Source organism: Typopeltis vanoorti, chromosome 21 (assembly GCF_054136105.1).
Source record: "Typopeltis vanoorti isolate ZY-2024b chromosome 21, IOZ_Tvanoo_1.0, whole genome shotgun sequence".
NCBI lineage: Eukaryota > Metazoa > Arthropoda > Arachnida > Uropygi > Thelyphonidae > Typopeltis > Typopeltis vanoorti.
The window spans coordinates 42,463,122-42,480,413 of NC_143569.1; the positions used below are offsets into that span (position 1 = coordinate 42,463,122).

Here is a 17,292-nt window from a genome sequence, read left to right on the forward strand (position 1 = left end):
ACTTGGTTTTACTAGCCTTGAAGTTGACGAGGTTATCTGAGCCCCATTTCAGGATGGCTTGGAGGTCAGAATTAAGGGCAGTGGCGGTTGATGTGCTGTGGGTTAAAGTGAGTTGTGTAGAGTAGGGTTTGTCAAATGAAAGGGAGGAGTGCTATGTGTGTCGTCTGCAAAACTGTGTATTGGGTTGGAGGTCAACTGAAGTAGGGCATTGATATACAGTAGGAAGAGGGTCGGTCAGAGAACTGAACCTTGTGGGACCCCAGCATTAGTTGGGTGGTGAGAGAATAGGGAGCCGTTTACCATCGCAGAAGTCCTGAGACAATCCAAATGATGGGAATTTGCTTAGTAAGCCTTTGTGCCAGACTCGGTCGAAGGCTTTAGAGATATCAAGTGGAACCACTTGTGATTCGGCAAATTTCTCCATGGCATTTGTCCAGCGATGGATGATGTATGAGAGTAGATCTCCTGTTGATCGGCATCGACGGAATCCGTACTGGTGATTGCTTAATAGCTGAGTACCTTCAAGGTAGAACAGGAGCTGAGAGTTGATGGTTTGGAGGTTAGAATTGTTGATGCTCTGTGGGTTAAAGTGAGTTGTGTAGAGTAGGGTTTGTCAAATGAAAGGTTTCTCCATCACTTTGGATAGGACTGAAGTGAGTGAGATAGGGTGGTAGTTAGATGATTTGTCACCCATTTTAGGAATGGGTTGAATATAGGCCAGTTTCCAGACCTTGGGATATATACCAGTGGAGTAAGAGAGTATGTACAGAACAGCATTGGATAGGAATCAGTTCTGGTGCATAGACCTTCAGGACAATCAGAGGAATGCCATCAGGGCCAGGAGCCTTTTTTTTGTGTCTAATTTAGACAATAGGTTTATGATATCCTTTTTGGCAAAAGGATACAGGGGATGTTGTATGTTGGGCAGTTGGAATGACTGGAGGGCATTTGTCATTGTCAGTTATGTGTGCATTAGAGACAAAGTGTGAAGCCAGGAGGTTAGCATTTTCTGTGGGTGATGTTGCAATTGAGCCATCTGGGTATGATAGGGGTGAGAATAGTGTAGAGCAAAAGTTATGACCAATTGCCTTGGCAAGAGACCAAAAGGCATGGCTGCCATTTGGACAGGCTGCAAGCTTCCGCTTTTTGCCCATTCAAATTCTGTTTTAGAAGCATTGATAATTTTCTTGCATCTGTTTTGGGCTTCAGTAGAGGCATCGAAGGAGGATGGGGTTCTTGATTTGAACCAGTTGTTGTATGCCTGATTTTTCATTTGTACAGCCTTGGCACATCTTTTGGAGAACCCTGGTTTAGATAAGGGACGGCAGTTCATAGTAGTGTGGGGAATGTTTTCATGCTAGTGAGGATTACTTTGGGGATATGTTCGGTGCAAATGTTTGGACTGGAAGACCTAAAACAATAATCTAATTGCCAATACTTATAGCAATGTTAGATTATGTTCTTAAGGTTTAGAGATAAAAAAAAATGTAGGAGTGAAATGGATGAAGAAAGGAATTATACAGCTTTTTAGAAAGAGGATGTGATGGGGGAGATATGAAGAACAGGGTATCCCCTGTTAGCAACCTGAGGAGTATATGGTGGAGGCTAGGAAGGTGATGAGTAATGAAAGAGAAATTGGCATATGAAAAGAGATTGGCTGAAGCAATAAAGCAAAACCTAGATAATTCTACAGTTATGTTAATTGTAGAAGAAAGAGCAAATATGGAAGACTGACTTCAGTTGCTGGAGATGGAACACAAGTCACATCTGCTGAAGATATAGTAGACATGTTAAGTGAATATTTCATCAATGTAGTGTTGAATAGCAATAGGAAGGAGGGATTCAAGAATGAGAAGTGTTTAAAATGTTGGACTGGATCGGTTATCGCCATGTATGTTGTGGGAATCTGTGAAGGAGCTGCTTGACTTGGTTGTTCAATAGAAGTTTGGGGACAGGAGAATGGAATGAAGGAAAATAGTGCCACTGCATAAGGGAAAATCCAAGTCAGTCGTCCGGAGTGTATATCAAGTGCAGTGGTGAGGGTGTTGGAAAAACTGGTTAGAGACAAAATACAAGCTTGGATTGATGAGAATGGAAATCTCATGAGAATGCAACATGGGTTTGTTAAGGGGAGGGCAAGCTTTAGTAGCATGGTTATATTTTATAATAGGGAGACTAGTGTATTGGATTGAGGAGATGCTTATACAGTGATTTATTTGGATTTTTCTAAAGCATTTGATGGAGTACTCCATGATACTGTTGAAATTGAGCAGGATGGTGATGGATAATCATTTGGTAACTTAGTTACAGGGTGGTTGAGTAATGGAAGCCAGCAAGTTGTCTATAGGAGGTGTAGTGTTCCAAAAAAGGAAGGCAGTGAGTGGAGTGCCACAGGGTTCTGTTCTGGGACCACTGTTGTGTAACTTGTATATCATGGTATAGTTCAGTGTGAAAAGAGATATTCAGTTGTTTGCTGATATGCTAAATTAAGAAGAGCAATGTCAGGAAGTTTTGACATGTTACAAGAGGATTTGAATAGGTTGGTGCTTTAGGCTGAAGAATGGGGATGTCGTTTTGGTATTGCTAAGTGAAGTTATGCAGTTTGCCCGGAGAAGATTGAATGGGGTTTACCATATTAGAGGAACTTTGCTTCCAGAAGTGCAGGTGACAAGGGAGATCTGAGAATCTTGGTTAATAGGGAACTGAAGTTCAGGGAATACATTGCAAACATGAGGATTTTGTTTACCTAGAAAATTGTTGCTATAAAGCAAAGAATGCGCACTAATTAGGCTTTGTTTGGATTTCTGCACACAGGTTTGGTTACCTGATTATGCTGGTGTTAAGGAACCATTGGAGAGAATGCAGAAGTGAATAACTAAGACTCTCATGCCTGTGGAATATTGAGTATGAGGAAAGATTGAGAGAATGCAGTCTTCAGAGCTTTGCAGATAGGAAGAGGGGGGTGATTGAGATATATGACTTGGTGGGAGGAGCCTATCAAATAGATATAGAAGAATATTGCATAGGATAATGGGTAATGACCTTTGGGATGAGAGGTCATCCCTGAAAACTGTACAAATGCCATGTGAGTAAGGAAGTGAAGAGATTCTTTGCTTGGCAGATGGTGATGAGTGGAATTCATTGCTGGATTGGGCGATGTTGCTCCAACATTAAATATATTGAAGGTAAAATATGATGGTTATTGTTGCCTGGGAGTGTTTTTGACCTCTTGCGATGGACCCCAATGGAGGCTTAGAAGTAATACTGTTACTAATAGTCTTTGTCATTTTGCCCGCATGGAGATCACTCATAATTCTTGCCATATGTTTTCAATAGTTCCTTCCTACATATTACTATGTACACTCCTCTCTAGACATAATCACAGTCTCGTGATTGTAATACATCAGTCCAGTTCTGACGACCGGCCTGTGGAACTGCTTTACTGCTGCACTTGAATGGAGATTTTTGTTCTTCACATTGTTTGGCATGTGCTTGAATTACATCACTCTCACTATACTGAAACCTTGGTTTGGAGACCACCCACGACAGTTGGGACAACAATTACTGTAGAGGATTGCATTTTCCACTTTGCTTATAGTGGCCAAATACATCATATGTAATTGCACAAAATATGTTTGTTAGAATAATTTGTTTCATTTATAGATTGGGCTATCTATGTTACTGAACAGTCGGCTGAGTGACGTGAAATTTGCTTTTACTTTTTGGTAGATACATGCTTGGAGAGGAGTAGGAATTTGTAGGCCAGGTTTTTTTTATTACTTTTTTTTTTTCCCTAAGAGCATTAAACTTTCCCTTGAAGATGGCATACTCTTTTCTTTCAGCTTACTGTCATTACATGAGTATTATAGATTGTCACCCCATACCAATTGTTGCTGTTTCAAGTCTCCCACAGGCAAGTTGTGTTTGACTAGTGATGAAAATTGAATATTACTTAAGACTAAAAATATTCAAGTACAAAGTTATTTGAACTACCAGCCTTCTTCTCGCTAAGGTCCTATAATGTTATTGCATATTAATAACTCAGTTGCACACAGTAGTTTTTGTAATAACATAATAATATTAAAAATAGATTGGTTATGATGCAGTGCAAATAGTGAAGCTTGTTCCATTATAAGTAAGTTGCTGTTTTATAAACTTGTCTGCAGATCAATAAAAACTATTTAGAAGCATCATTTTCTGCCAGATTTAATGTTTTTATTTATTTATTTAGTTTTTACAATCTAATACTACTGCTAGAACTTTCCCTTTAAAATGATGTCCATCTCCCCCCTCCTTTTATTTTATTTTATTTTTTTATTAATTCAGTTTTCAAGTATTTATTGTTGCAGAAAGCTAATATTAGTAAAAGTCATGTAATACATTAAAATCAAATGTAACAGTTACTACAAGGCCTTTTTTTTTGTTTGTCTATGTGTAGTCATTATGATAATATATTAAATATAGCAATAATTTTCACTTGTAATGAGTATTATTTTGTTTTTGAAAGAATGAGTATTTTCTTCAGTTATGTTAAAATTTTTCATGGCTTAGTTGCTACTGCTTTCTGAGTTAGGTGTATTTTACTAGCTACATGGTAGTATTATAGCCAGTGAAACACAGTTGCATTGTCAGTACCCCATCAATACAGTCAGCAATTTATGTCTCATTTGATTTCTTACATGACCAGACACTGCTGTAAAGTGTTGTCCATTCAAATGTTTCTGGGGTGAATAGACATGTTAAAATGTAGTGTAGATAATGCAATGTATTGTCTAACCTGTTTTGTGTGAATGGCAACATGGACCTCTTCATTAACAATTGAAGTTAACATAAAATGGCATGTATCATTCCAGAAACTGTTCCTTAATCACATGTGAAAACCCATGTTCAATAAATTATTGAATAAATTTTCAGCTGTTCATTCGGTTTTACATAAAGCATTTATTCTGTACTACTGAATTAACTCATTTATTCTGTACTACTGAATTAAATCAGTAGTAATTTTCCACAACAGATTGATTTTTCTCTAATCCCCAAATCCTCAAAGCAAATAGAAAATTGTCTAAAACTAATATCCATTATAACTATATAACACCACTGTTTCTAGCCATCAAGTCTGTTGTTGCTCAAAGGCGGACATGTCCATTATCAAAACAATTAAATACAGAATGCACCTATGACAAAATGGCCATTAGAGGATCAAATTCCAGGTGTAACCTTTTAAATAATCTTAAACAAATCAGCATCAAGCATCTAATTAAAAATTAATGTTAACACATGATTTTTGTTAACTAATTAATCAATCAAAAAATATTAAATTTACATGTTATGTATGTTAACCAGTCTGGTTGGCCCAGTGGTAAGTGTACTTACTTGCTTTCCAACTTGCATCTGTGGGATCCAAACCAGTCATCCACACAAATATTTGGAAATGTCTTTAGGTGGAAGAAGAATTTTTGTTCCTGGTGTGGGATCACTCCACTTATTTCAAGGCCTGAAGAAGTTGAAGATAGTCTTTGGTCTCCAATGTTTTCAGATTATGTAAAAATAAAATTAAAAAAAAAAAAAAAAAAAAAAAATATATATATATATATATATATATAAAATTAAACCCTTTGCCAACCTATAGTACTAACGGTAACCCGAAGAAACAGAACACGAAGAAACGGAACATGAAAAAATAGAACAGTAAAAAAACTGAACACGAGGAAAAAGAACAGTGACAAAACAGAACAGGGGGAAAAATAAAACATTTATTTGTGTCGTATCTATTTATTAATGAAATATCTATATAAAACAAAATATACAAGAAATATATATATAAAAAAAAATTTAATCACTGCAGGTTGGCTATTCGATAAAAACCTCAATTTATCTTCTTGATTTTAATATTCCTGCACAACTATTGGCACTTGATTACTAAAGATCTCATACCTCTTTTTTCTGACTTCTGGGTGACCTCTATGAGCATTGGCTAATAATAATCAATGGCAAGCTCTATCTCATCTTAATCCATCTAATAGGTTCCAAATGCTTGGGTGACTATAATGAAACAATGAGTTTAAGGCATTGTGAAAACCTTCACAACAATTTATAGTCTTAGGACATCTCTCAGCAGCCTTAAAATGATTCCATATTCTAATTGGAAAGAGAGGTGATCTTCCTGCAACTCCTTCGATGTAGGTTGAGAAGAAATATGTGAGAACATCATTGTAGTTATCGTCATCTGGAAATGTGGCAGCCTAGTTGGTCAAAGACAGTTCTTACATCTGTTATTGGCACAAAGGAGAGAGCAGGTAGGGACTTCAGTTTCAACTTCATGTCAATATCAGACTTGTATACGTCCTTTAAACCTATACTGTTGATCTTCCTAATAACACTGACAAAGGTGAAAGTAGCACCCTTTTACTTCTGCTTGTGGAAAAGCAAAATTAAGGAAAAGCTTGAGTAGCAGACATACATGCTTTTTCAAAGTTCAGCAGCATCTTTTAGGGTGTTATATTGGACACCAATTGTTGCAATATGGTAAACATTCTGTTGTATGTATCCACATTCTTTTTTTGCAAAAGAAAATAAATACATGGAGGATATGAATTGCCAATCTTAGCATGCCATGTATACAGCTGAAAAAACATGCTAGGTGCTTTATCAAATGTTCCGTTTCCATAAATTAAACCTTGTCTAATTCTGAGAGAGCAGATCATCATCCCCAATTGCCAATGTTCTTTCTGGGTCATCAGCTCCCGTATCATACAAAATGAGGTCAGCATACTTCTCTGGGATAGGAAAATCAGTTGTAGCTGGATTGGGAATATAAGTAGTTTCTTTATGTTTAAAAAGACTTTGCATGAGTGAGGATTGCTTTGGTAAGTGTTCCAAAACATCCATATTCACTTCTGATAAAATATTTCCCATAACATTCCTCGGAGTTGCACCAACTGCCTTCATGTCTTGCTTCATCCTAGCCTTTAAAATGTTTGCCTGTGCTTTTTGAGGATTAGAATCATGGCAGTGTTGTGGGACCTCTCCAATGATATTTTCTTCCTGTGTCCTCAAGAATGCCCTGCATTTGGTGGCAAAGTAGATTCTGCATCTCCAGGTAATCACTCCACTCTCATTTTCCCTATACTTGGTATATTCATATCCTTGGTACAGTAGAACTTGATTTCCTTTCTGTGTCAGTGAAAATTCCATGATAATAGATCTGTTAAAAAATAAATTTATTATTAATTTTATATTCAAGCTTTGTCATAGTACTAAACTAACTAGTAAATTATATGGGCAGATAAGTAACTGCCGATATGATCATAAATGTGTATGGATGCTTACCTTGCGAATAAATTGTATGTCTGTCTACAGTGAATATGTGGAAGATGGATTACCCTTTTATTCTGGCAAACTGATGATACAATTGCTAAGACGTTTTCACAACAAAAATTCAAGTGCCACGCGAAATATCTAACAGAAGATGCAAAAGGACACCAAGCAAAAGTGTTATATAGAAACTAAATTAGGGGCGTTGAGTGAAAGGGTACCTATTCCTGGTAATCCTATAATCTGGTGAGCCGCTCAGTTCTTAAGAAGTACCCCTGTAATTACTTAGTATTCTTGGAAATGTAGGCACACAGTTTATTTGTATTTTTGCTAGAACAAAAATGTTTCATCCCATTATTCTGTACATCCGGATAAGTTTTGACAAAACCGATAAGGAGCCACGGAGGTTCTGTGAAGGACTTGCTCATTTAAATGTTATAGAACTATACATTGATATTTTTATGCCGAATGGACACCCTGCAGTGATTAAAAATCTATACAACATATAGAGATACGACAATAATAAATAATAATAAAATAATAATAATAATAAACATTTTATTTTTCCCCTGTTCTGATTTGTCATGGTTCTATTTGTCATAGTTCTGTTTTATCATAGTTCTGTTTCTTCGCTGTTCTGTTCTGTCACAGTTCTGTTCTTTCATTGTTCTGTTCTGTCACAGTTCTGTTCTTTCATTGTTCTGTTTCTTCATATTCTGTTCTTTCATGGAACGAGTACTAACATACTATTGGTTTATAACTTTCTGTGTGTGTATGTGTAGCGGGGGGGGATCACATAAAAATGTTTTAATCAGAGAATAGGTAAAAATTATGCTAGACTGAATATAACATTCATTTATAGATAAATTTATTTAACATTAATTCTGTGTTTTGTTGTTTGATTAATGGCTGTGTTGCATGGTTGAAAGCCTAGAATGTTGTGTTACCATTGAGGAATTATTTTTGCAATCATATGTGCCATTAACTCCTTGTGATTAATTGCCTTAATTCTGTAATACCCATAAGTAATGAACTACAACATGTTTTGGTTCATGATAGGATATATACAAGTATAACCTTGGGACTATCCACTTGAAAAGGTCCTCGATATCCAGTTCTGGTTTAGTTGAAATATAAATCGATGCTTAAAAGAGTATTCAGGCTTATGTAAAAGTCAGAGTGATATTACACACATGCACATACTTGCATTCTGCCTAATAACTGAGTGGCTAACATATGATTCAGTACTGCTGATGATCCTGTTTTATTGTAAATCTGTTTTAAACACTCCTCCCAAAAATAGTGCCTCAGGGGATTAAATGAATCGTTAGGAAGATTATTGAAATTGTATTCTACATTTAATTAGTTGCTGTGGTTGTCATTATGTACTACAGTACCATTTACTTTTCAAGTGCGTCAGGTTAGAAATGATGAATCGTGGATATATCTCCAGTGGGCCACCAGAACGTTTTGGAGAACGTGGAATTGGCAGATCTAAAAATATTAGTCCTCCTGGAAGGTCAGCACTTTATATAATTTTGTTTATTATATATAATTGCTAAATATTGAATGACCATACAGTGGTAACAGCATTCAGATTAAAGTCATATGTTGTATATGTTATCCCTGCATTGGCTGAAAGTTAATTTTTTAAATTTTGAATTAATGATAAAGGTTGAGATTTATGAATTTAATATATTATAGTAAATTTTTTATTGTTTTTGTGATAATGTACACGATATTCATTTTATTTGTATCTTGTCTCTTGATTATTGTAAGCCATATACACGTTCAGATTCATGTCGATTATGAGAATTTTCACTAGAACAAAATATTGACAATTGGAAATTCCCCTGTGAGTAATTTCAGCACATTACTTATAAACAGTCAAGAATATTCTAACACTAATGCTTATTTGGTTTAATGTGTAGAGTGCAGCACAGTAGTTTTCATTGTTAAACTATTTCTAGGTTTAAGACTGCTTTCATTAAACAGTTTTTAACCATTTTTATTGGCAAGATGATTTAAAATGATATTTCCTTCTTTGCATGATTATTATTAAAAATTGTCTACAGTCTACCACCATTAACCTAATAGTTGTAAACTTCTTTTTAACCCATAGATAGCAATATATAATAGGACATTAGTGCTTTTTTTGTCTACTACAAATTTTTAATTGCTACTTCTGTTGACATTATATATTTTGCAAGTGTTTTTGTGCACTGAAAGTGCAAGTGTGCAGGTTTGAAAGCTAGCAGCATATCAGTAGCATAAATCTTACATATTTTATTCGTAGAGATGGAAAGTTAAATATTAGGATGATTATTGGTATTAAGGCTAATGTTAGCTGGCTGCTATTAGTATGAATTATTCACTAGGTTAAACAGAAGCCTTCCCCAGTGGATGCTATTGTTCACTTCAGTATACTATTGTGCATTAGTCAATTTATGAATGTTATAAAACCTTAGAAATTAAATAAATAATGTGTGTTTGCATACATAATCCTGAAGTACATTATTTGTATTACATCGGAAGAGCAATGGGATGGGCGAAGGTGAGATTGAGGAAGGTCAGATTTTTTACTCTTATGTCTGAAGCATTGCTCACTGACCATTTCTGTGATTTTTGAGTCTTTGGTTGTTTGGACTCATGTGGATGGGAAGGTGGGAGGTACCTATTCCATATTCTTTATGTGTATTTATCTGATGATGATTGTATATATCCAGAACTACCATTGCATATGTAAAAGTTTGAGAATATAGGTTCTGAATGTTCTGTGTAGTTTCTGCTTTGCTTGCAATATGAATGATTTGTTCAACTTTTAATCCCATTTAAGTATTATACATCAATGAAGGTACAAAAACTGAAGCATGTAGATCATAAGTTTAATAACACATTGTTAAATCAAATATTTCAATGAGCAGACAGTTCAAACAAGGTAGATAGATTAGATTTTCAAGATATTGAATGTGTGCTAGTGTGTAGCAATTTAGAGTTCGGTAAATTGAGAAATATGATTAAAAAAAAACTGCTGCTTGCAAATAAGAATAAGACACCCAAATTTTAGATACAGAAGTTGAATGGTTGTGGTATGGTATAGGTCAAGTTGAAGTTGAGGTGGTATAGTAGTGGTTTAGCACTGTCTTTGCACACTCAAATTCTTAGACCAAAATATTCTGTGGTCCGTGTCAGTTTGATGATGTGCTATATCAGACTTCTCAGGTTTATTATAGATGTGAGATTGGTGCTCCTGTTAACAGGAAAAAATGTGAGACCAAATTATATTTTTTGAGGATCTTCAAAATTGGTTCAGAGATTCCAGCAACATAAGAATTTGGAATCTTCCATACAGATTCAAGGTTCTTAGGAATAGGTCTTTTGAGAGTTGAAAATGTGTTGAATCTTCTGTGGGGAGAAGCCATTCGGTTACATAATACTTAAAATGTCAAGTCTAATTTCAGATCATGAGGGTGGAAGCAAAGTTTCAATGTCCATTTTTTGAGATGGGCAATGTGCAGAACCTTGTATATAATGGCATTGAAGGTAGGTTTGTAACAAATAGAAGAGCAGGAGAGGAAGAGGATGTTCAGAAGGCTAATTTCCTATCCATTTCTCTTTCCATAGTGAAGTTGATATATTGTTGATTTTAGTTTGTAGAGAGGGTAGGGCATCTTCAGAGTGAGGCTATATGGCAAAAATATTGTCCACATAGCATATCCAGAATGATAATTGAGTCATATTGAGGAGAATATGATTTTTTCTAGATGCTCGAGATAGAAACTGGTTATGGCAGAAGATAGAAGCCTCCTTATGGAAGTGCCTTTGGGCTGCTTGCAGAGTATTTTTGGAGACAAAATAACAGAGTGAATGATGAAATCAAACAGCATAACTATGTTTCAGCAAGAGGAACAAATAAGGATTGAATGTCAGAACCGGCCACAACATCATAGGTTAAAAGGATAAGTGTTTATTTTAATCAGGAAATCTGAAAAGTTTTATGAACATGTTGGAGTGGCTAGTCGGAGCATGGAAGAGTCAAAAATTTTGCTTGATGGTAAGTTTGAAGTCCAAACATTTAATGGTGGGTCTAAGAATAACATCTTTTTATTTTTTGTGGGCCATAGAAATGGGGGTCTTAGGCTTTTGGTAGTATCCTAGTCGCACTTGACATCTTCAAGTAGTAAAGAATTCAATTTATTGATCTTCATTTGGGGGTAGTGATGTGTTTCTTGATCTCTGGCTCTGTTGTGTAAAAGAAGATATATCAGAAGTATCCATAACTACAATGGCTCTTCCTTTGTCAGCTTTCATAATAGTTTAATGGGTGTTGTATCTTAATGATTTCAAGACTTTAAACTGAACTGGAGAGATGTTAGCAGGAGGAAGCTTATCTTTGCGTTAATGCAGAAAACTTCAGTACAGAGCTTGTTGGTATCATTGTTTGCTGGATGAAGCTATCAGCTCAGTCAAAGATACTGTAAAAAAAAAAAAAATAATAAAACTCATTTTGGCAGGACCTTTAATTCTAGTCATTCTTCATGCTGAAACTCTTTAGTTATTATCATAAGCTTTTTTTCCAGACATAGTTAAGCTGTTTGATTTCATCATCATTCTGCTACTTTGCAAAAATACTCTGTAGCAGATAGAAGTTACTTCCACGGGGGGAGCTTTCTTTCTCCTGTCTTAGCCAGGAGACCTTGAGCATCTAGAAGATGCCTTGTTCTCCTATACAACTTCTGGGTATCTATGTGGATGGTATTTTTGCCTTTATATATATATATATATATCTCACCTTCCATTGACCCTCTTTTACCTTGCAGTGTCAAGGGTTTATTAATCATCGGACCTCAAACTGTTCACAGGATAAGGTGGTCAGCCCTACGCCCCCAGTGTATCCTATGTCCGTAGTGTTGAGTTCTCAAGGTCGGTTTGCCTGCTTTGTGGGATGAAAAACCCCAGAATGAACTGGGGAAAAAACCCTACTGTCCACCCCCGAAGACTGGCTACCTTGGCTATGGCCGAGGATCCTTCAGCTCGTCATGTCTCTGATGGGAATCGAACCTAGGACACTCCTTCCCCAGGCATATGGTTGCAAAGCGCACAGCCACTAGGCTAACCACGCAGACATATATATATAATATATTTATCTCCCCCCACACACAAGAGGTACAAGAACCTATAGCACATCAGTGCTGTGTGTGAGGTGTAGATGAGGGATGAGAAAGAAGAAACCTGTTGACATTCTTCTTAAAGAGCTGTAGGTTGAAATTGTTGGGTAACGCATCATGAGGAAAAGCTGTGACAGAGGTAGATGGAATAAATGAATTAGTGGAGAAGCAGGTTCAGTGATTTAATAGTTATACTGTAAAGGAATGTTGCTCTTGCTTTAACAAGCTTAACAGCAAGTGGAGGAATGCTGTTTGTCAATTTATTGGAGCAGTGGCCATGGAAGTACCTGTAGAAGAAACACAGAGCTGAAACACTGCATCTGTGAGATAGAGGTTGAAGTGAGCCTGTGAGGGAAGGGTCATCTATGAGAGCTGAAATGCTCTCCTGTGGACAGCATCAAGAATTTTTAAGGATTTAGGTGCACCACCCCAAATATGTGCACAGTAAGTAATTCTAAGGATGGGCAGATTTGGGATTTATATAGAGTTAGTAGGTGGGTGTAAAATAGCTTGAGCAGAAAAGAATGTCTAATTTTTTAGAAGCTGAGGAAGCTATTGATATGATATGTTTGTGCCAAGAGAGGTTGGAGGGAAATGTCGGTCCAAGGAGCAGTAGTTCTTCCTGTCTAGTGATGTGTGTAGTACTGAGGATGAGGGAAGCCGAGCTGAGATCCCTTTTGCAAGAGAAAAGGTAGGACTGCATTTTGGCAGCATTGAAGATGACTAGGTTATCTTTGGCCTGAAGGAGGATGGTATGGAGGATCACCAGATGCAGGTGATCTTGATGTAAGGGATGTTCTGGAAACTACATTGTCAGAAGAATAGCATGAGTGGAGAGTACTATCATCGACAAACCTATGGATAGGATTTTTAGTGATTGAGAGTAGATCCTTTATGTATTAGAGAAAGAAGTAGGCGAGAGAATGGACCCCTGACTTATTCCTGCATTGGTGGCAATCAAAGCGAGGGTGCCGTCCACCATGACATGCAGTGAACAATCAGAGAGAAAGCTGGCTATCCTGTTACAGAGAGTGACAGGTAGACCAAAGGACGGTACTTTGCAAAGCAGGCCTTGATGCCAAACACCATCGAAAGCCTTTGAAATGTGAAGGGCAATAGCACGTTTCTCCTAATCTTTCCATGGCACATGTCATGTCAGATGTAAACTAAGATATCAACTGTGGATTGCCAGAATCCATACTGGTAGTCGCTGATTAAAATACTATCTATTTTTATATAATCTATAACTAGGAATCGACAAATTATGCAAAATCCTACTCGCTATGCAAAAATGTACTTGCTCAATACTTCCTCCCCCATTTTTTGTAATGAAATGTAACTAGGAGTTCCATAAAGCGATCAGTGGTGCTGCATCTGTGTTTTTTAAAGTTATAAAGATATTTTAGAAAGTTATGATTTTATATTAAATTGACAATTGTTCTATTTTGTCCAGCCTGCAGCTACTAGCCACAGGCAAGTGGGTGAGCATATTTGTAAGAAGTCTGGTCTTAGCATATCATGGAGTTGACACTGATGACAGACTCATCTGGTTTAAGACTGTTATGTACCATTGCTGCTACAGATTTCAGCATTTGTTCAGTGCGTGAAATGTTACTACATTTCACCCACTTAAACTGTAATGACTATCTAAAATTTGGGAGAGTCTTATCTGCAAGTAATAGTTTTTAACCACATCTTGCAATCTACTATATTATGTTACACTAGCACTTGTGTCTTCAAAATCTTATTTTATCCACCTTGTTTGAATTTGTCTGCTCACTGCAGATGCTTTTTTTTAACTTAATTTAAAAATTTAAATATTTGATTTAATTAAGTGTTATTAAACTTGTCTTTGTTTCAGTTGTTTTTTTTTTAATGTCACAAGTGTCACTGAAGACTTACTGTGAATAAGGTGTACGTGTTGCCCTAATGTTGTTTTCTGTTTAGCAGTGTTTGATACTGTAGCTTGGTATTCTGATTGGTTAAGTAACTGAGTGGATATATCAAAATGGTTATCCACTTTCTGTGAATTAAATGTTGAAATTTTACATAGAAAGTAACAGCTTTTTGATATATAATTGCTGAAATAAATCCAAAAGTTCAAAATGATTTGAATTTTAATTTTTCAAAAATGGGTTTTCCTTTTAACTTAAAGAAGGCAATAAATGCTTATCCTGCTATGAGTGTACACAGGGCTACAGAAATACAACTTAAATCTACTAGCCACATCAAAATTTCACTCACCCAAGGTATCGTTCAACTTCATGAGTTAAAAATGTACTTCATAATACAGCTGAGAATGGCCATTTGTGTTTTCATTCTTTTATTGTTCATAATGAAGGTAAATTTATATAAATTATCCATAAACAATAATTTAATAGGAAACACAAGTAATAAAATTCATGAAAACAAGAAAGTAGGTAGCACTTGCTGGAGCCAGACTTGCTTTTCACGATGCACTATCAGTTTTTTTAGTATATGGTTCCCACCCACGAAAGGTTATTATTACGTGACACCTCCAGGGAGTCCAAGGACTCATCGCAAGAGGGAAATCTTCTCTACTTTGCTAAATACATCTCATCCTCTCTACTACTACTTAATTCTCCTATTATGACACTACTACCATCAATGGCATCTACTGTCCATCATCACCAACAATATTCTTTTTTGTGTGTAAATTGCTTGCGTTCTGAAGGTTATTAGTTACTATAGGTTATTAGTAAACCTATAGTACATTTGTACTTTGGTCTTTCCCCATTTTTATCAATTATATATATATATATATAAAAAAAAATCAGCTAACGCTTTTTTTTGTTCCCGTATATAGGGAGTAGGTGAGGTCGTTTTTAAGCCCTATCTAACTTTTGGAGACTGAGTGGGTTCAATCTCTACTGGTAGCCAATCAGAGATAGCTGGCCCAAGGCTATCACTAATTAATCAGCATTCAGTGAAGAAGGTGGCTACTAAGTGCCGCCATCTGGTGGTCCATAACCCCAACATAATATATTTGATGTCTGAAAATAGTGTGGGTTCGACAGCCGATTTTCTTGAGTTTACGGGACAAAGAACCCGAGTTTTCGGGAGGAAAAACCCGCTAGCCCGTGCCAGAGATCAACTAACTCTGGAACTGGTCGAGAAAAGGTTTAGAAAAAGTTCCTCTAGTTGGTGACTAGATTCGAACGCCTTTCGTCGTGCGGTCAAGCACTGTAGAGTGCAAATGCCACTTCTACTGAGCTACACAGGCTCACATAATTATATATATATATATATATATATATATATTTTTTTTTTTTTTTTTTTGTTTTTGTATTCATTTTTACATAGTCCGAAACCCTGCTCTAGAGACCGAACATAGAAATTTTTCAGACCACTTCAGGCCTCCAACAAGTGGGGGACAGTAGTCTCACACCAGACAATGAAACTCATCTTCCCACCTAAAGACAAGGACAAACATTGATCCCCATAATAGGATTGGAACCTGTGACCTGTTGGTTGGAGAGCAAGGTGTATTAACCACTTTGGTTAACCAGGCCAGCAACATGATCCAGTCATTGACTTGTCTTTGCAAGATAATTGCATTTTTTAAATAACATAATGGTATCAGTAGTATTTTCATTTACGTGAAATGTTCAAATATTTAATTACATCACACTAGCTAAATCGTATTGTGATCTAAATATTAGCTTATGATAATACTATATTACGTTTGCACACATACTTAAGGTATAAAGATGTGTGAAGAATAACGTATAGATTTACTGCTGTATTTAATTAGATTGTGCCAGTTTTAATTTTTGTGTTTATAATTATTGGTTTATTTGTTATTGAAACTATACTGTGAGACAAAGCATATTTTTGAAAATATTGTCTAGTACATCGTTTCCCAAATGATGGGTCACAACCCAGCACCGGGTCACAAAAGCTAAATGCTGGGTTGCCTAAAAAAAACTCTCGAAAACCTAGGGGTTTTGTTTTTTGGGTTTTCTTTTTTCCACGAAAGAGTAAATGCTTCTTTATTATAATAATAATAATAAATGAAAACTCTATGAACATTCAAATCTGTTTTATTTTACCTATTGGCCATAAAAATTTTTGGGGGTTACGAAGATGAAGTATTAAAATAATCAGGCCACCGAAAAAAAGGGAAACCTAAGTCTAGTACAGTGATGGCGAACCTTTTTACCCAGGTTTGTCAAACTTTTTTTTATTTTTAAATATTGACGTTGATGTGCCACTTGCATACATGCATTATAAATGTAACTACATAATCATAGATAGTGACTTATACATATCATATTAGGCTATTTATTTAATAGGACATTGATATAAAATCTATGAATTCATATTATACAATTAATTTAATAAACTGCAATTACAAACTTACATTACATTTAATGACTTTTCTGTTGCTGGCTACTGGTAGAAAGTTCTTTCAATGAACAAACCTACCTTTGCCTTAACTGAGAGCGACCTTACATGATTTATTGCAGTTTTTTCATCAGAATACCAATATTTTTCAACATCCAAGGAGTGTCACCTGAAACCCTCAAGTGTGTCAGTGCTGACACGTGTATCATAGGTTTGCCATCACTGGTCTAGTACATATGTCATCTTTACTGTATATACGTGTAAGATTAATATTGAACTAAATGGATGCATGGATTTGATAATAAAATTTATTATTTATTGGAAATGAAAACTGGTCTTTGTTTAATTCATGAGGCTCCTTCTATAGCCTTCAGTTGTAATGAAGTGTTAGAAAGAGTCCAATATTCAAAGTTGGATATTTCAAAAATTATTGATCGTCCAA

At 35.9% G+C, this 17,292-nt stretch overlaps 1 protein-coding gene across 6 annotated transcripts in view; it reads left to right on the forward strand.

Moving 5' to 3' along the window:
• Positions 1 to 17,292, forward strand: part of LOC150094789 (uncharacterized) — a 151,302-nt gene that overhangs the window by 19,018 nt on the left and 114,992 nt on the right. For 2 of the 6 annotated variants that reach the window (XM_090411535.1, XM_090411539.1), the window contains exon 2: positions 8,727 to 8,833. The exons of the other annotated variants lie outside the window; for them this stretch is intronic. In XM_090411535.1, the coding sequence (XP_090267661.1) occupies positions 8,742 to 8,833 (92 nt within the window). In that variant the 5' untranslated portion in view covers positions 8,727 to 8,741. The remainder of the gene's footprint in view (positions 1 to 8,726; positions 8,834 to 17,292) is intronic. 6 annotated transcript variants of the gene reach the window in all.